The following is a 20,983-nucleotide window of genomic DNA, read 5'->3' on the forward strand; positions in this document are numbered from 1 at the left end:
ACCCTTCCCACCTACCATCTTTACAGTTTACAGGTGTACTTCAAGGTTGATGTGAACAGTCTTTGTAAGGTATATTTTTCCCCATGTATGTGAGATTCAAGAAATGCAGATATATTTATATATTTAACTGTAGTTACCCAATGTGATAGCGTACTTCACTTGCTGTGCTTTTGTCCGTTCTCTTGCTATGATGTTTTCTTGCAGTGCTGCGAGCGAGTGGCGGTGGTGGGGGAAGTGTGCCCATGCACTGCGCCCCAGCAAACCCGGGACAGGAGCGGATCATACGGCCTCTCGCTGGCAGCTGCAGGGTGGGATGGTCTTGTTAGCATGATTCTGAAACATGTGAGCCTGACAACAGCCTATCCCCTTTTATTATTATGACTATGTGTACTTTACCCCTTTTTTTTTCTTCATATGTTGGTTTCTTGGTTATGTCATAAATTGGATATAGTATTCTGAACATTAAACGTGTAGCTGATTTTCTATGTCATCTTATTATTTAAAAAAAAAAATAGTAATAGAAGTGGAAGAGTAAAGCCAACCTATAGCTCAAGTACATACAATTAGATAAATGCCTACAATTAGTGAGAGTGAGAACAACATAAAAATTGCAGATAAACACATAAAAAAATATATATATATATTAGATGCTTACTTTCAACATTTCCCATTTTCAAAAACAATTTTTTATTGACTTGCAATGTGCCTCTTAACATACTAGAAAATTTGACTTCTTCGGAAAAGCGAATTGCCAAGCACAGCCCCCCTTCTTCCTTGCACGCTCTGTCAACAACCTTTGCAATGGTAAATGTCAACTAGTTACTTATAATTACATATAAATAACATTACTACCCCTCTCATAGCTCCTGCAGTATCGGGGCAAGCAAGAGCAATAAAGAACCATCCTGGGCATTTGTCTGCAGTTTATTAAAGAGGTTATAAACCTCAGGAAAAAAAAAAACCCTGCAAGACAAAGGCATAATGAGCTAGTATGCATCGTATACTAGCTCATTATGAAATACTTACCTCAGAACGATGCCTTGGATTGGCATCAGCCCTCCGAGTACAGCGCAGACATCTTCCACCAGGGTTACGTCCGGGTTCGCAGCTTCAGCGCCGTGATTGGCCGGAGCCGCGATGACGTCACTCCCGTGCATTCACGCGGGAGCCGCCAGTAATAGCACAACTCCTGAAGAAACAACACCAGTGGCCCGTTATTTCAGTGCGCATGCGCCGATGGCGTTGGCAGCAGCACATTTCCTAAATATCTCCTAAACTGTGCAAGTTTAGGAGATATTCAAGGTACCTACAGGTTAGCCTTGTTATGGGCAAAAACCTTCTTTTCTAAAGCATTCCACAGCTTTATCACCGCTACTGCAAAGAACCCCTTCCTAAGTAAATAGTAAATCTTCTTTCCCCTTGCCTTTTTCAAAGTCCTAAAAAAAAAAAAAATTGCTCAAATTTAATGCAGACCATAGATTTATTTCAAATACATGAAATAAGTCTAAATAGTTTTCTTAACTTATTATTGTAAGTAGAAAACAATTCCAGTCCCTTTTAACTAAGTAGCCTATCTTTGAACCCACTCTAAAACTTGTACATCCTTTGTGCTGGCCACATTATTGATGGAACAGGCAACAAGCCTTGTGATCCATACTTGCCAACATTTAGATGACATGACACAATTAAGCCTGCTTGCAGTCTGCTTCAGGCACGCCCAGTGACCTGGTGGTCCAGCTCATGTAGACCCTCTGGCAAGGCAGTGCTAGCTTGAAGGCCTTTATATCTTGGCCTAGTTTTTTCCCCAAGCACGTGTCCTCCCCAGGCTGTTTGCCTGGGAGGTTAAAGAATGGCTGAAAACACGTCTAACACAAAAAAAAAATCCTGGGAGACAGGAGAGCTTTCAGAAGGTTAAACCCTCCCTCAGCATGCAACATTGGCAATAAACCTCCTAGTAGTTGGCCAGGGAGAGAAAAATATTCATAATTCAGGTTTTCAGATCTTCTTACACTATTGTCAGGGACACTCCCCAGCAGAGCTAAATTTAGGATAGGTCCACTCCTGCTTAGGACTAAGGCGTCCAGCCCAGGTACAGTAGGTCCTCAGGCAAGGCAGTGCAAGCTTGTAGTTCTCTAAATCAAGGCCTAGTTTCCTCTCTAAGCATGTGTCCTCCCCAGGCAGCAGGCCTGGGAGGTTAAAGAATGGCTGAACACATGCCTTCTGAAGGCAAAGCCTGAGAGGAATGAGAGCTTCCCAAAGGTTACCCCAAAAATGTATACCCTCTTTCAGCATGCACCATTGGCAATAAACCTCCTAGTGGTTGGCCAGGGATAAATAAATATTAATCATTTAGGTTATTGGATCTTCTTACACTATAGTAAGGGACACTCTCCAGCAGGATAGGGACCCTCCTGGTTAGGACCGAGTGGTCCAACTCAGGTAGGTCCTCTGGCAAAGCAGTGCAGGGTTGTAGGCTTCTAAATCCAGGCCTAGTTTCTTCTCCAAGCATGTGTCCCCCCCGGGCAGCAGCCCTGGGAGGTTAAAGAATGGCTGAACACACATCTTCTGCAGGCAAATGTACAGTATACCCTCACCACTGGCAAAAAAAACTCCCTGCCAGGGTGAGATAAATATATATAACTCAGGTCATTGGACCTTCGCACACTATTGAAAGGGACACTCTCAAGCAGAACTAAATTTAGGATAGGTACTCTCCTGCTTAGGACAGGGACCCTACACATGCACTAAACAAACTTGCAAAAACTTGGGATTTCTTAGCCACTGTGCTCTACCATAGACAAGCCATTCTGTTGCAGCAGGCTATAAAGGAGGATTAAAACCAAACACATAGATTATTATTTGGCATCCCATAATGGAACCAACAAATGTTAAGCAGGACTCCAGCGAAAACTTTTATATTAAGCTTTGGAAAAGTCGGGGTTGGGCCAAAATCTTTGTTGCACATGTCACCAGGTGTTGCAGCCTTCCTTTGAACTTCAAAAGTTCAAATCCAGAGAAGGCCAAGTCATAATGATGTTGGATATCCATTAGGCAATGTAGTTCTTCGTACATCAGGTAGCCTGTTGCACATCCAGTTAGAATATTAAGGCAAGGAACCCACTCCAATGAATCTTACAGCAAGGACATGAGCTGGCAAGGGACCACTGCCTGATTTCATGCAAATTCTGGTGCTGTCCAATTTATTTTTCATCACCGCAAACAGGCCATGAATAAAAGTTTGGAATTGTAAAAATATATTTTACTTAAAGTGATACTAAACACACCCTGTTTAATTTACATCGCCCCTTCTATTTCTGTATATGGATGATAGCACTAATTATTTTAGTTTAAAAAAAAAACACATCTAAGTACCTTTTTTCTAATTGATATACAGCCGTCACGTGACCCAGATCTTTCCCAGCAGGAGTCAGCAGGGAAACAGTGGCAGGAGGAGCTTCTAGTCCTCTGCTGTTGGTCACATGTTCAAAATAAAAAACAGCCTTTTCAATACAGAGTAAAAATAAATAATTATTGAATATCAATAAATTGTTATAAATTGTCATACAAATATATATTTGAAATCAAATCTTTACTATTTTTTGGCAATAACATGGTGTGGGAGGAGCTCTGCCAGTCACAGGCTGTGTCACGCCCCTCCAGCCTATATCTTAGAATGAGATGAAGCCTCATTTAATCTACATGTAATATCCAGTCCCCATTGTGTGTAGCTGGTTAGTGAGCATGGAGGAGAAGGGAGGGAGTTGGCTGTCATTTACATTGGTGTATACACCCATGTGTGTGACTCTATAGTCACATGGGCTGCTCAGATGTGATAGGGAGGAAATGCTCAGCATAGAAACTCACTGAGAACTGAGCATGTGCAGAGTTGTCACCATAGCTGCAAAATCCCTAGCTGAATTGGGGACATGGACAGAAGGGGGAGATAGAGAACAGCAGGATCAACCAGGTTTTTTGCAGAATACAGAAAATGAATCTCATAGTGACTGAGTGAGTATGAACCGTATGTAATATACCATTTATTGATAGTTTTTTTATGATGTGGGTTTAGTGACTAGTAAAAGCATAAACCAGATCACTGCTCCCAAAATGCAAAGCAAGCTTTCAGTGCTTTGGTGAGGGCAATCTAATAGTTCTATGGATTGGAGAGGGTGGACATAGACAATGATAACAAACAAGTCATGTACTGCAGGTTAACTGCTTTACCAATGCAAGAAAGCAAAGTGAAATTGAGCATTTACAATGAGGCACTGTTTGTGTGGTCCCCATTTATCAGGAATAAAACATGTATTGACCTGAAAAACAAATCTGAAAAAAATATAAGGGGCCTCTGGTATCTGCCTTGCCATTTTAAAGTGAACTAGTCCTAAATGGGCATTTGTAAGAATCTGAATCTCCATTCTCTAGTTGTTGTAATAGCGCAGCCTCACCAGTCAGGGATGGGTGTGTTTGCTGGAGCAGTGGCGTCTCCAGCTTTCATATTTAGGGGGGGGCACATGGGGGGACAGGGACAAAAGTAGGGGGGCAACTATAAAAATGCAAATATATATATATATATATATATATATATATATATATATATATATATATATATATATATATATATATATATATATATATATATCCTGGGGCCCTTTACTACGATCCCACAACGGACCCTTTCACATGTTCTGCAGTGAACTCCCTTCCTACTGTATTGTGGTCCACCAAGGTGGCAGAAAACAAGAGATATATGTCACCAGCATACCAAGAAAATATAAGGGTCCAAAGCAGTGGGAGAACTATCAGGGTTGCAAAGGTTGTCTTGCCACCGGGCCCTGGTGTTCTGCCACTGTGGGGTTCCCCGGCCTCCTCTTGCTGTCCTGCCCCTGCTATTGACAGCGCTGGTCTGGCATCTCTTGGAACTTACAGGCTGGTTCTCCTGTCCTAAGGACGGGAGAATTCAGTCTGTTTTTTCAGTAAATGAGAGTCCTGGTGGAGTCCTTCCTGCAACTCGCTCTTCTCCCTGCCAATGAGGATGCAGGGGAAGGAGCAGATCGGGCGGCCGTGGTTGTGTGAGCGCTCGCTTTATGCAGTGTCAGCGAGCAGAGGGAGGGGGGAGGAATCACCCTCAGGAGCTGACTGGGGATGCTCTCCCTCTCAATAGAGACTGTGTTACTCCAGCGGCAGCCTGAGTAAGATGCGACGCATCCGCTACGAATGCAAACAAAAAGACATTGCCTTTTTGTTAAAAAAAAAATTTTTAATTGGGGGGCACATGGTGGGGCACAGCATAATGTTGGGGGGGTCAGGGCCTCCTCTGCCCCCCCTAGGGACACCATTGTACTGGAGTATAGTTGTATTCTCTCCCTGTCAGAATAAAACTATCAACCCCGTGTCAGGCCTTCTTAAAAGCTGACGTGTCTCCTGCCTGAGCTCAGAGATAATAACAGACTCCCTATTTGAGTTTCTAGAAGAAGATAAAACTGTTGATCAGCAAAGCTTTTAGTGACATTTCAGTTTTGAAGTGTCTGTTACCAGCAATAAAGCTGGTCTCCTATTCTACAAAAAGTACTAAAAACAAAAACAAAAAACACACACATTTTCCCATTTTTGGCCATAAAAGTAGACCAATTTCAATGTAGACCACATCTGATCTGGAGGACATGCCATAGCCCATTCCCCAGTATCCAGCATCAATAGACCCTCCAAGCACACCACTGCCCTCCTTGCCATTACATACATTCATTGTAAAAATGAAAAAACCCTGCTACAGTCATAATCAGTTTCAATAATAGGTCCTGCTTCCCGATTTTCCTATTTTCAAATATGTTCTGATTTATTTTCTTATTTTACTATATAACCTTGGCTGAAAAAAAAAGCAGTTCCTCTTTAAAAAGAATGCTTCCACTTATTTGCTAAAAAGAAAGAAAAGAAAATAAATGAATCACTTCTGTGTCCGTAAAAACAAACAGAGGACATGTGTCCATGTGTCAGCACTGCTGAGTAAGAATCCCATTCATGGACACTTCTGCCTTCCACTTTTAGAGAATACAATTACAAAAATACCGATTCTTTTTATATATATTTTTGACATGCAAAAAAAAAAAAAAAATCAGAGCTACACCAATACAATTCTGTTAAAAGCACTAGCTATGCAAGTCAATGTTTCCTTAATTGTTCATATTCATTGGCACAAAGGCAAAAACCGTGCAGCCTATGATCACATAGTGGATAGTCTTTCACATAGCACCATTGTTTCTCCGTTGCAATAAACCGTGGCATTCACATTCACAAGAGAAACTTAAGAAGCCGTTTGGTAAATTTTGCAAATAAATACAGAAGTAGACGAGTATTAGTGGAAATTCCATTTTCAAGGCATGGATATGTAAAACATACATTTTAGTCCTGAGTGGCTGCTGGCCAGTTGAATCACATGCTGGTTCCTTACATCCCGTAGGAATCCCAGAGAGAAGATGTTTTTCCAATTCCACTGAACTCTCACACTGAAGCCAAATCATTCTCTAAAGGGATTGTATAAACAATTTTGAAGTTCAAATGTGAAATCCCGTTATGGCCTTCTAGCAGAGAAACTGGCAAATGGCATCCCGTAAGCTGATGAGTTAGAATCTGATTGTACAATCTCTGGGCATTCCGCTTGGGACTTACCAACAATTATGTCATATGTCAAAAAAAACAATCTCTTTAGCTTAAATTCATTTAGGTAGACCCTAAGGCTAGCCATACTGAACAAAGTAAACAAAAGATTTCCAGTAGATTCTGCCATTCACTCTAAACAACATGGATAAAGAATCCTCTACTACCAGCTAGTGTATTCAGATCTGTAGATGTCAGAATATCTGAAAAGTGACTGGATCTGTTTGGATGCAGCCATTGTTTGGCCAACATTTTCGACTTCTTGTTGAGCCGAGTGGTGCCAACAGGGCCAACCACAGCTCAAATTTTAGCCAATTTAGCAAGAATTGCCCAAATCTTGAGCCATGTATGGCGGACTTGACACTACTTAACATGAACATACTCATTGGTAAATCATGTGTAGCCATCTTAAAGCGAACATGTCACTATGCCCACTCAATTTAAGTTGCAGGGCCTCTTTAAAGCTCACATACTAACCTAGGTAATCTCAACTATACAGCACTCACCCTCTTTTATGAAAGTCATGGCCATAGTCTTCTGGGTAGGGGGGAAGCATGTGACCTTCTCCCAGAATTCATTGCTTAGGCTTGGCGACCAGTCTAGGCCTGAGCACATGATATTGGGGTGACACCATCACTTCCTGTAAACTCTTGACATTTTGTGGTGGCTGTAATGGTGAAAGGAGTGGCGGGTAGTGCTGTAAAAGTGAGTAAATCTAAGTTGGTCGGTTTTAAAGAGTGGGCAAGGTGAACAAAATAATATGGAATTCAGGAGCCAGTCTGTCCAATCCTGGGCCAGCATTTTTTTGTCAGCTTCATTGGCAACAATTAGATAAAACCTCAAAAGTTTGTCACCAGCAGTAATTTTGAAGGAGCATTGACTACCTGGCCAATGGAATTTGTCCCACCCGGAGATGTAAGAATCCAGCAGGTTTTTCCATCTAGTGCCCACCCAAAAACTGTAACGACATGTTGATGTTGTAAGCCTTAGTCAATGGTCTAGAGTAGACACAGTTTTAACACTTGAAACAACAAGAAAAAATTCTAAATATATCCTCTGTCTGTCCCTTTTCCTTCCTGTCCATGTACCACATCTTACTAGACCCATCATTGAGTGTCCCTTATGGACTAACATAAGGTTGTGTATCTTCTCAGTGTGATCCAGATTTGCTCAGTGTATTCACTCTTCCAGGAACAAAGTGCTGAGACTTTCCTCCGGCCTGGACGATTTGGGCTCTATAAACTGGGAGTTGCTGCTGTGCTTGCTAGCCTGCTGGACGCTGGTTTATTTCTGTGTCTGGAAGGGAGTCAAATCTACTGGAAAGGTAAGAAGCATGGGGATGTTGAATTTATAAGGGGCCATAACATTTATAAGTTTGCGTATAAGATAGTTCAGAGAATGATGCTGATGGCGATGATGATGTTGGTCAAGATGATGATGATCAAGATGAAGATGATGATCAAAATGATGATCAACCCCCCTTCAATCTAAATGCAACCATGACCTTGCTGACCTGGTTATAGTAGACTAATTACTATGGGTGATTGCACTCTGTACTTTATCGTATCCTTTTTTTAACATGGAGGAACCCTTGAAATAACTTTCAAGGCTCAGTGAACCCCTGCCAATAATTATTATATCTACCACTCATGGTATATTAACGTGAACAGTAAATTGTGGATATAAATAAATATTTGACTTGAAGGGCTGCTCTTTACAACAAAATAATTTTCAGGAATAACAATAAAATAATATAAAGTTAGTAATGAGCAGATAAAAATAGAGACCGTGAAAATAGTAGTGCTCTGTCACATTGGTGGCCAACAGAAAAGTGCCCCCTCACTTTGGTGGTGAGTGAAATACCCTCTTACACTGATGGTCAATAAAGTGCCCTCTTACATTGATGGTCAATAAAGTGCCCTCTTACATTGATGATCAGTGAAGTGCCCTCTTACATTGATGGTCAATAAAGTGCCCTCTTACATTGATGGTCAATAAAGTGCCCTCTTACATTGATGATCAATGAAGTGCCCTCTTACATTGATGGTCAATAAAGTGCCCTCTTACATTGATGGTCAATAAAGTGCCCTCTTACATTGATGGTCAATAAAGTGCCCTCTTACATTGATGATCAATGAAGTGCCCTCTTACATTGATGGTCAATAAAGTGCCCTCTTACATTGATGGTCAATAAAGTGCCCTCTTACATTGATGGTCAATAAAGTGCCCTCTTACATTGATGGTCAATAAAGTGCCCTCTTACATTGGTGGTTAGTGAAGTTCTCCCTTACATTGGTGGTTAGTGAAGTGCCCTATTACATTGGTGGTTAGTGAAGTGCCCTCTTACATTGGTGGTTAGTGAAGTGCCCTCTTACATTGGTGGTTAGTGAAGTGCCCTCTTACATTGGTGGTTAGCGAAGTACCCTCTTACATTGGTGGTTAGTGACATGCCCTCCTACATTGGTGGTCAGTGAATAAAGATCCCATTAGATCAGGGGTCTCAAACTGGCGGCCCTCCAGCTGTTGTGCAACTACAATTTACAAGAGGCATTGCAAGGCACAGTTACAAGCATGACTCCCACAGGCAGAAGCATGATAGGATTTGTAGTTTCGCAACAGCTGGAGGGCCATCAGTTTGAGACCCCTGCATTAGATTGATGGTTTGTGTAGGAATGACCCACTTACATTGGCGGTCAGTAGAGAAGGGTCCCATTATATTAATGGACATTGGTAAGAATTCCCTCTTACAGATAGCTGAAAAACTCTTTGGTGTCAGTGATAACTAAGCTAAGGGGCAGAAATTGCTCAGTGCTCACGAAACCCCTAGCAATCCCTAAGAAACTTTGCAACAGGTTCACAAAACATACAGAAAAACAAAATTAGATTGAGGGCCTATTCACACAGGGTACAGACACACAACCTGTATGTTATATAAGGACACAGCAGCTGTGCCGGAGCAGCCACATGTCCCAATAGAAATCAATGGGATGCCGAACTTCTGCCTTTACTGCGATGAATAATGCTGATGAAGAGCCTTCCTCCTCTGTGAGTAGGCCCAGGAACTCTTCGACAAGCATCATGTTAACCTTTGGAATAGTAAGGTCAGAATAGCCATTCTTTCTGTAACTTTCCACCTACGACCAGCAAGCGAGGGTGGGCTCCTGTGACGCGCTCGCTTCTGAGAGAACCAAACAAGACAGCGATTGAAGCGAATGGCTGGACAGAGGCGAGCCTGTGTGTTCATCACACTTTATGAAAGGCTGGCACATTCAACTGCACATGGAAAAATGACAAAATAAATATGTTTTCAACAGTTTTTGAGGCCTTCCATTTCTATTCCTATATGGGTACCCACTGCACATAAATCGCCTGTGGAAATCACAAGTGCTGAAAAAAATCCAAATCTACACTATATTGTCAAAAGTATTGGGACGCCTGCCTTTGCATGCACTTTAATGGCGTCTTAGTCCGTAGGGTTCAATATTAAGTTGGCTCACCCTTTGCAGTTAGAACAGCTTCAACTCTTATGGGAAGGCCGTCCACAAGGTTCAGGAGTGTGTCTATGGGAATGTTTGTGAGGTCAGGCACTAGTGTTTGACATGAAGGCCTGGCTCGCAGTCTCCCATTCATCCCAAATGTGTTCTATTGGGTTGAGGTCAGGACTCTGTGCAGGCCATTCAAGTTTCTCCACCCCAGACTTGCTCATCCATGTCTTTATGGACCTTGCTTTGTGCACTGGTGCGCAGTCATGTTGGAACAGGAAGGGGCCATCCCCAAACTGTTCCCACAAAGTTGGGAGCATGAAATTGTCCAAAATGTCTCGGTATGCTGACGCCTTAAAGTGGATGTAAAGCCTCACATATACCCAGTGAAGTGACCAGCCTCAGCTGATACACAGAGATTAAACAAATCTCCCTACATAAGTTTCACATGTATATCTGCTGTCTTCATCCTTATATACTATTTAGAAAGTGCACATCGAGTTAGGAGATATTCTCTTCCTGGTTAGCACTGCAGTGAAGCCTGGACATACAGCCAAGACAGCTGATTGGAGGAAAGGCACACCCCCTCTCCTCATAGGTAGAGACTTTAAGCTCTGTCCCTTGAATAGTTCAGCTCTGTGCAAATTTATTTATAGCATCCTCCCCAAGACAAAACTCCAGCTGCTTTTATCGTATGTGACGGAGAACTTGTCAGGAGTTATCAGGCTGATAACACAAGAACGGAACAGGAGACAGCTACGGGACATAGTGCTTTGCAGAGAGATAACAAAACACTGCAGATATATGTGCCCAGCTCAAATCTCATGAATCGGGTTTACATCCACTTTAAGCGTTCCCTTCACTGGAACTAAGGGGCCAAACCAAACACCAAAATTTCCCCTCCACTAAATGATTTGGACCAGTGCACACAGCAAGGTCCATAAAGACATGGATGAGTGAGTTTGGGGTGGAGGAACTTGACTGGCCTGCACAGAGTCCTGATCTCAACTGGAAAGAACACCTTTGGGATGAATTAGAGAGAGACTGCGAGCCAGGCCTTCTCGTCCAACATCAGTGCCTGACCTCACAAATGTGCTTCTCGAAGAATGGTCAAACATTCCCATAGACACACTCCTGAACCTGTCCTAGGGAGACAATGCTCACTGTACTTTATCTATGCAGGAACAGTAGCACAGGACTATAAATCACCCCCTCCCATCTTTTCTATTACATATTGGTAAGGGTTTTTTAGTCCACAGAGAGACCTAGGAACAATGCTAACTGTCAGCAGAGGCAGAGCCAGCTCACTGGGTTTCTGGTAGGATCAACAGGTAATGTTTGCAATTATAGAACAGATTTACTAAAACACTAACAGACCCCTGTTTTTTTTTGGGTGGGGAGTTCCATTTGTGTCCCATTTAAGACTTCCTGTCCTGCAGAGCCAGCAAGAAATCATTTTAGAATTGGGGAAATCACAGCCTAAACAATTGTTTCGGCAACAAAGTCCCCATTGGAAAAATTCCCCATTGCTCCTGAGACAACTTTGGATTGTCCTTAACTTTCAGTCCTGGTGACTTTGCCCTATTCCAGCCTCTCAACCGAGGTTCCTCCAGAGGTTGTTAGGGGGTTCCTTGTGCAAGAACAGTTTTTGCCTCTCCATCTCCAATAAATAACTGTTGCCACCGATAATTACCTTTTTGGCTATCTGTAAGGGGGGCAGTGTAAGTGTAAGTAAAAAAAAAAAAGTGTAAGTGCTGTTGCTTTCAATGACCACCAGTGGAATAAGGCACTACTGCACTGACCTTCAGCGTAAATACCATTCTTGCCATTGACCACCAATATAGTGGAGTCCTTCTCCACTGGCCTTCAGTGTAAGTACCATTCTTGCCTACTGACCATCAGTGGAATGACGTCCTTCTCCACTGACCATCAGTGGAATGACGTCCTTCTCCACGGATCATCAGTGGAATGACGTCCTTCTCCACTGACCATCAGTGGAATGACGTCCTTCTCCACTGACTATCAGTCGAATGACGTCCTTCTCCACGGATCATCAGTGGAATGACGTCCTTCTCCACTGACCATCAGTGGAATGACGTCCTTCTCCACTGACTATCAGTGGAATGCCATTCTTCTCCACGGATAATCAGTGGAATGACGTCCTTCTCCACGGACCATCATTGGAATGATGTCCTTCTCCACTGACCATCAGTGGAATGATGTCCTTCTCCACTGACCATCAGTGGAATGAAGTCCTTCTCCACTGACCATCAGTGGAATGACATCCTCCACTGAGCACTAGTGGAATGACGTCCTTCTTCACTGACCATCAGTGGAATGATGTCCTTTTCCACTAACCACTAGTGGAATGAGGTCCCTCATTACTGACCACCAGTGTAAGAACCATTTGTCCCTACTGAACATCAGTGGAAAGCTTTCCTTCTCCGCTGACCACCCATGTAAGTATCATTCTTCCTGTTGACCACTATGGGAATGAGGCTCTTCCCCACTGACCACCAGCATAAAGAGACATGCCACTGACTGTCTGCTTTCCTTTTTCAGGTCATTTTAATTATATGTTTCATTTCATTATTATTATTACTGAAAATATTGTCAAATAGAGCAGTCTTGGTTGTTAAATATGGTAAGTATGCCACATTTTATATTCCTTTATTTATTCTTATATCTACAATATACTGTTTATGCTAGTGTACCGTAAGCTGCAAATAGTAAAGTAATGTTAAGCTGGGGTCCTGGAGACCTAAAAGTTACTTCAGGGTTACCTACATGGTAAAACAGTTGAGAACATGTGTCCTAGCTCAACCTCCTACCATTTTTTTTTTTATTATTGTAAGGTTTAATTTGCTTTAAGACTTAATGTTCAAATTCCAACATTGGCCAAGTTAAAACTGGCTTTCTGTAAAAACAAACCGAGCTGACCTTAGGAACAAACTCATAACTAGTAGTGTGATAAGCCAAGTCAATAAAATAATTTAGATATAGCCAGAAGTCTGCCCTTCTTGTCATTCAAAGTTTCAGGATTTTATGACCCATGCTATAACAACTATGGCTCTACAGACACTGTGATAGTCATTAATGATGGGTCTTTCCAGAGGGAAGGGAGTTACCTGGGAGAACTTTGGACGCAACTTCCTCTTAACAGCCAAATGGTGGAGGAGCCTCTGTGATGGAAAATTCCATTCAATGATTTATACTATTTGACAGCAAAGGATTTGGAATATACAGTACATACATACCAGATTATGGTATCATATGGATGTGAAGTCAGATCTCATGTCATTAAAAACCCAATTAGAATAAGGTTCTTAAAAGAGCACTGGACGCTGATTTATTAATTGGATAAATGTACTTTATAAAAACTTAGGTTACAAATAATTATTATATATTCAAAGGGCAACTACTCCAAAGAGGTCAAAGAAACAGGGCTGGGTGAGTCTGTTCCCCTAAATAACAATCCTTTTGTTATTTTCATTGCACTAACCTTTCCCAGACATGGACAGCAAGGGTTTTTAACCTTTCCCTTCTCTTTAAAAAAAATGGCTGTTATGCATACACATTATTCTCACCCCATTCCCTTCCAGGATGTCTGTATCATCTGAACCAACCGGCCGGATTATGGCTCTCAATATTCTAGTAAAGTTAATAAAAACAAACTAGATCAAGGTTTCTCAACCAGGGTTCTATGGAATTATAGGGTTCCTCCAGAGATTGCGAGGGGTTTCTTGAGCAATGAGCAATTTCTGCCTGTCAGATAAGTTCCCTCTGACACCATTGATCTTTTTAGCTATCTGTAAGGGGGTAATTCCTCCCAATGACCACAAGTGTAATGAGCTTTCTTCCCAATGACCATCACACTAATGTATCATGAGTTGTGGATATAGTAATTTGTAGCAGGGGTTCCCTGAGACGAGAACGTTTTTTCCAGGGTTCCTCTTTGTTGAAAAGTTGAGAAAGGCTGAACTTAATTGACGGTTGTTGGAGAGACACAGATGTATCCCTTGTAGTTTTTACCAATCGTTTTCGGAACTGAGACTTTCCCTTTAACTTAGAGGAAGAATGGAAACTTGTCTAATTGCTCAGCAACGGTCTAACAATGAGGAGGAATGAATCAGCCCACACAGCGGAGGCTTGGATGGCTTTGCCCTTGAACTGTCATTGCTGCCCTTTATCCAATCTTCTGTCCCGTCTTCCTTGGGGGGGTGGGGGCATACTGATGGCATAGGAGCATGTCCTGGGACAAATACATAAGCAGCAGGTGGCTGAAAGAGGAATTCCAGTATTCGTATCCAAAGATTTTGTTATCAAGCTGAGATGCTGAGATTAAGTTTTCCCTTTTTCTTTTTAAGAACGGAGATACTGTATTTTATACTTCGAGTTTAGGCTGGAAATTATCTTTTAGCAATCAAAATTTCCCTATCATTCATGATCATGGACATTTCCAGGGAATTCTATGGTAGAGAGATGTCTTATCATTCAACGTTCTGGTTGAGGCATCTTCCTTCGATGGACAGCTGAAGCCTCCTTTAGACAAGGGTTACATTTCGCCCTGTGTCAATGCCAGGGGTAGGCAACCTCAGCCCTCCAACTCTTTTGAAACTACAAGTCCCATGAGACATTGCAAGACCCTGACAATCACAGGCATGACTCCTAGAGGCAGAGGCATGATGGGATTGGTAGTTTCACCACAGCTGGAGGGCCGAGGTTGCCTACCCCTGGTCTATGCTATGGTGCGATGTGCTAATGTAAGTTTACAGTGAACAGGTTTACTTTATTGGCAGTCCCAACAGCAGCCCATAGCTTGCCTTCATTTCTCATGCTGCTCTGTTCAGCCATTGGAAACACAGAGAAATCCCTAGATACTTCCAGATATGGGGGTGGGGGGTTCTGTTTCAAATTCCGTTTTATGCATTGACATACCTCCTTAGCCCCAGTCTGTCTCGGCAGCATGGTCTTTTGCTGATTCAACACCATCCACAGGCAGCTCAACTCTTCAATATCCAACACACTTCTACCTTAGCTGATTGCAGTACAGAGTTTTTCCAGTCTTAGGAAATGTAATAAGACAATGACTTTCCTATGCCCTGTCTCTGCAAAAGTATTAACACCGACTGAGGGAACATGGAAGAAACGGGGTTGGTTTAGCTAGAACTGACCTAACCAGGAGGGAAGGACAGAGGGAGGAAACCAGAACACCTAGAGGAAACCCACACAGGCACAGGGAGAACATGCAAACTCCAGGTAGGTAGTGCCGTGGCTGGGATTCGAACTGACGACCCTAGTGCTACTAGGCAGACGTGCTAACCACTTATCCACTGTGCTAGCTCATTTGAATTTTGACAGGATCACAAGATTATTTGTTAGCATAGGCATGTGCCAAGTGTGCCTGGGCACACCCTAATCACCACTTCCCCCTACTGCCCAGGCTTTCCCCGTGTTTGGCCCTTGCCCCGCAGTGCTGCTGGCTGGCTTCTCTCCTCTCCCCCCCCCCCCAGCTTCTGCGGGGGGATGTTTCATGATAGAGAGTAGGGGAAGGGGCTAGTAACTATATTACCAAAAGTATTGGGACACCTGCCTCCACACACACACATGAACTTTAATGGCATCCCAGTCTTAGTTCGTAGGGTCCGATATTGAGTTGGCCCACCCTTTTCAGCTATGACAGCTTCAACTCTTCTGGGAAGGCTGTCCACAAGGTTTAGGAGGGTGTCTATGGGAATGTTTAAATATTCCTTTAGAAGTGCATTTGTGAGGTCAGGTACTGATGTTGGAGAGAAGGCCTGGCTCACAGTCTCCGCTCTAATTCACCCCAAAGGTTTTCAATCAGGTTGAGGTCAGGACTCTGTGCAGGACAGTCAAGTTCCTCCACCCCAAACTCGCTCATCCATGTCTTTATGGACCTTGCTTTGTGCACTGGTGTGCAGTCATGTTGGAACAGGAAGGGGCCATCCCCAAATTGTTCCCACAAAGCTGGGAGCATGAAAATTTCCAAAATGTCTTGGTATGCTGATGCCTTAAGAGTTCCCTTCACTGGAACTAAGGGGCCAAGCTCAACCCCTGAAAAACAACCCCACACCATAATCCCCCTCCACCAAATGATTTGGACCAGTGTGCAAAGCAAGGTCCATAAAGACATGGATGAGCGACTTTAGGGTGGAGGAACTTGACTGGCCTGCACAGAGTCTTGACCTCAACCCGATAGAACACATTTGGGTTGAATTAGAATGAAGCCAGGCCTTCTTGTCCAACATCTGTGCCTGAACCTGGGAAATGCTCTTCTGGAAGAATGGTCAGACATTCCCATAGACACACTCCTAAACCTTGTGGATGACCTTCCCAGAAGAGTTGAAGCTGTTATAGCTGCAAAGGGTGGGCCAACTCAATATTGAACCCTACGGACTAAGACTGGGATGCCATTAAAGTTCATGTGCATGTAAAGGCAGGTGCCCCAAGACTTTTGACAATATAGTGCACATATTGGAGTTGGCAAGCGTTTAAATAATAATTTTTCTTGGACTGACCTTTATCAGGGTAGCACAAAAAAACTTTGAATGGCCGTAGACCAGGGATATTCAATTAGCGGACCTCCAGCTGTTGCAGAACTACAAGTCCCATGAGGCATAGCAAGACTCTGACAGCCACAAGCATGACACCCAGAGGCAGAGGCATGATGGGACTTGCAGTTTTGCAACATCTGGAGGTCCGCTAATTGCATATCCATGCCGTAGACCATCACATTTACCTTTCTTTGGGTTGGATACCGGCCAAATATAGAGAAATGCCTCTGTAATGGAAAAATGTACTGAACCTATTCTGTTTTTCCCCTAAATACATTTCAGTGGATTATAGTCAGCTCTGAAGATTTAACTTGTGTAGATCCTAAATGGCTCACCAAAAGCCCTCCAGCACAGGTTTGGGTAGGATCCTCTGCATGGACCTCTATTGTATTATTTAACTCTTGTCTTCTTGTCCATTGAGGAGTAGGACTAGGATTTGTGAATGGATGTTGAATTATAGCAGATGGAAAGCAGTAAGCGTTTCTTTCCCAGTGACAAATCTAGAGCCTCTTGTACGTGAATTCCCCACTTACTGAATACCTGAAGTGTCAGCTGCTGACTGGCAATCTGTTGGGTCAGCAGGAATGGTCACACTCTTGGGACTCATATGCTTCTGAATAGGAAGGGAGGAGGGGTGGGGGGAAGCCGGAGCGATTCTCCCACTTCTAGAAATAGCCTGTTGTTGAATAACACACCAGAAGACAATGGCCATGTACACAAGCAATATGACACAGAGGAGTAATGGGATGAAAAGTACCCATCTAACATGATGGTGATGGATCTAATGCCGCGTACACACGAGCGGACTTTCCGGCAGACTTGGTCTGGAGGACCGGACTCTGTCGGACAATTCGATCGTGTGTGGGCTCCAGCGGACTTTTCTTTCCCCAAAAGTCAGACGGACGTAGAAATAAAACATGTTTCAAATCTTTTCGACGGACTCGAGTCCGGTTGAAAAATCCACTTGTCTGTATGCTAGTCCGGCGGACAAAAACCGACGCAAGGCTAGGGCAGCTATTGGCTACTGGCTATGAACTTCCTTATTTTAGTCCGGTCGTACATCATCACGTACAAATCCACCGGACTTTGGTGTGATCGTGTGTAGGCAAGTCCGTTCCTTTGAAAGTCTGTCGAAAAGTCTGCCCGTGTGTACACAGCATAAGACAATGGCTGTGGATTAGCAAAGCAATTTACCAAGTGTAGTAACCAAGCTCCATCCAACCCAAAGATAGGTAAATGTGATGGTCTACGGCCATTCACTGTTTTTTTTTTTTTTTTTGTGCTACCCTGATAAAGGTCAGACCAAGAAAAATTATTATTTAAACGCTTGCCAACTCCAATACGTACACTATATTGTCAAAAGTATTGGGACGCCTGCCTTTACACGCACATGAACTTTAATGGCATCCCAATCTTAGTCCGTAGGGTTCAATATTGAGTTGGTCCACCCTTTGCAGCTATAACAGCTTCAACTCTTCTGGGAAGGCCGTCCACAAGGTTTAGGAGTGTGTCTATGGGAATGTTTGACCATTCTTCCAGAAGCACATTTGTGAGGTCAGGCGCTGATGTTGGGCAAGAAGGCCTGGTTCACAGTTTCCGCTATAAATCATCCCAAAAGGTGTTCTATCGGGTTGAGGTCAGGACTCTGTGCAAGCCAGTCAAGTTCCTCCACCCCAAACTCGCTCATCCATGTCTTTATGGACCTTGCTTTATGCACTGATCCAAATCATTTGGTGGGTGTGGGGTTATTTTTTAGGGGTTGGGCTTGGCCCCTTAGTTCTAGTGAAGGGAACACTTAAGGCGTCAGCATACCAAGAGATTTTGGACAACTTAATGCTCCCAACTTTGTGGGAACAGTTTGGGGATGGCCCCTTCCTGTTCCAACATGACTGCACACCAGTGCACAAAGCAAGGAAAAGGAAAGAGGTCTATACTATACCTATTCTGAAGCCACTCAGGTGCAGAGTCTGTATGAAGGAAGACATCACCCATGGGCTTACTGTGGGGGCATCCTTTGGCAGTTGTCCCCCTCTATACTGAAGGAGGGAAAGCCACTGCGCTGGGACCTAATCATGTGACCAGACTGGAGCGACTTTGCATTTTACAGGTAGAAAGAATAGACTTAGAACGAGGATGGGAACAGATTTATAAAATGATACAAAACAAGTGCAGCGCTATACCAAAAATCAAAAATCAAATGTGCATATACAGAATTGTATCCAATGTACATAAACAAAAATTATATATATATAAAAAAGTGCAATATGCTGTAAATTTCCAGATACTATGCAAAAGAAATAATTATATGCCTTAAAACTAGCAATAAAGTGCAATGTACTCCTTATTGCACACAGTGTCCTTATAAATTCCAATCAATCGCGCAAAAGAGAACGACTGTGCAAAAAAACAACAAAAGAGAACGATTGTGCAAAAACAAACAGTCCATTTGGTGATCTGTGATATCACTAGATGAATGAAGGTAAATACCTTCTCTCTAATCCACCTCTGTGCATATATCGTTCTCTTTTGTTGTTTTTTTTTTTGCACGATTGATTGGAATTTATAAGGACACTGTGTGCAATAAGAAATACATTGCACTTTATTGCTAGTTTTAAGGCATATAATTATTTATTTTGCATAGTATCAGGAAATTTACAGAATATTGCACTTTTTTATATATATAATTTTTGTATATGCAGATTGGATAAAATTTTGTATATGCACATTTGATTTTTGGTATAGCGCTGCACTTATTTTGTATTTTCGCATATTTAAGTGTGGGAAGCGCCGGCAGCTTTTTGGTACTATATAGCAGCTCACAAGGTTTTATCTAAATTTGGGAACAGATTTAGGCTTGGTTAGAATTTGGCACTTTAAATTAGACCTGAACCCCCAAAAAATCTGCATTTATTCCAGGTATGGCAATTTTAACATCTGGACCGATGTAAGTATGTGTGTACCATACCTTTGGGATCTTCATAAAGGCTTGAAATCTCTGCAATAGGCACCCCTACTCTAGTGATCTCCTCTAGTTTCTGAGTTCCATGCCAAGCAGCTGCCCTACTGCATTCAGACCCCAGGAGGTCTCGTGCTAAGCCGGGGCGCCATTCAGAGGACACTTTGCAATTTCTCAATGAATGCAAAGTTTTCTTCTGTTTGGACAAGGTGGTGATCGTAATGTCACCACCCCACCTCTTTTCCACACAAGCTTACTGCTCTGTTATCCAGCTTCGGTCCTCTTCCAGGTTGAATGACACTCATCGTCATCCAACCCACTTTCTGTGAGCCCAGGCCATCTTGGGGTACGTCATTTATCAGCCTAGGCTCACAGTACTCCTGGACAAAGTGGCTGTGACATGTAATTGCATGAGCACCACTGGAGTAAAGGCCACCCACCACCACCAACATTGGAGAAGAGGACCTTTTTTTTTTTTTTTTTTTTTTTATTGAAAGCCTATGGCGTGCATAACACACCCAAAAAACTTCACCCGGTGCCAAAAAAATGTGCACACACATAAAGGGTGGTCACAAAAAAGTGCAACGGGTACACAGACGTGCCAATTCCCTGATCCCCCGGGGCGTTAGGCTCCAGACGGGGACAAAGGTACTTTACAATGGTCTATCTGGCCGAAACCAGACAGACCCCGTTCTCTGGAGGGCCTGCCGAAACAGAACCCAACCAAGTACTAGGTGGGGCTCCCCCGAAGGAAGACCCCATGAGAGAGGGCGAACTAAGCCTAAAGGCCATGTCCACCCCTCCCCAAGACTTTCAGGGCTGGCCCGAGAACCCGCATCCTTACTCGTCACACAGTGAGACAAACGTGTACAAAGACAAAACGTGACAAACATAGGTTTCAATCAAAATAAATTAAAAAAAGAAAGTGGGGAAGGGATAGTGAAGAGGAGAGTGAAAAAGGTGGCCATTGTGTATAACAATGACCAGGCCCTCCGGCCAGGAATGAAAAATTCCTCTGGTCCCAGCCAAAAGGCCTGGCCCAAGAGGCAGGTGCTAAAAAAAGCATGTTCTATGGTGTAGTGACTGTGGTGCCTCAAATCAAAGTAACTGAAGAGGACCTGTGACATCTCCAAACCTGCCAGAAGACTGCAAGATTTAAGGTATGTATAATGAATTGCTTCAAATAAATAATGGAAAGGGGCTTCAAGGAAGGCAAGGGATGGCTTTTATCATCCTAGCATGCTGATTTAAGATTTCACACAAAAGGAAGACATTTCCTGAATTTATATTCATCAACAGATTGATCGGAACACAAT

The 20,983-nt window shown here is 43.0% G+C and overlaps 1 protein-coding gene across 2 annotated transcripts in view; it reads left to right on the forward strand.

The window, feature by feature from the left end:
* SLC6A8 (solute carrier family 6 member 8) overlaps positions 1-20,983 on the forward strand; it is a 132,949-nt gene that overhangs the window by 70,283 nt on the left and 41,683 nt on the right. For both annotated transcript variants that reach the window (XM_073600168.1, XM_073600167.1), the window contains exon 4: positions 7,846-7,978. In XM_073600168.1, the coding sequence (XP_073456269.1) occupies positions 7,846-7,978 (133 nt within the window). The remainder of the gene's footprint in view (positions 1-7,845; positions 7,979-20,983) is intronic.

The sequence above is a fragment of the Aquarana catesbeiana genome, linkage group LG09, assembly GCF_042186555.1.
Source record: "Aquarana catesbeiana isolate 2022-GZ linkage group LG09, ASM4218655v1, whole genome shotgun sequence".
Taxonomy (NCBI): Eukaryota; Metazoa; Chordata; class Amphibia; order Anura; family Ranidae; genus Aquarana; species Aquarana catesbeiana.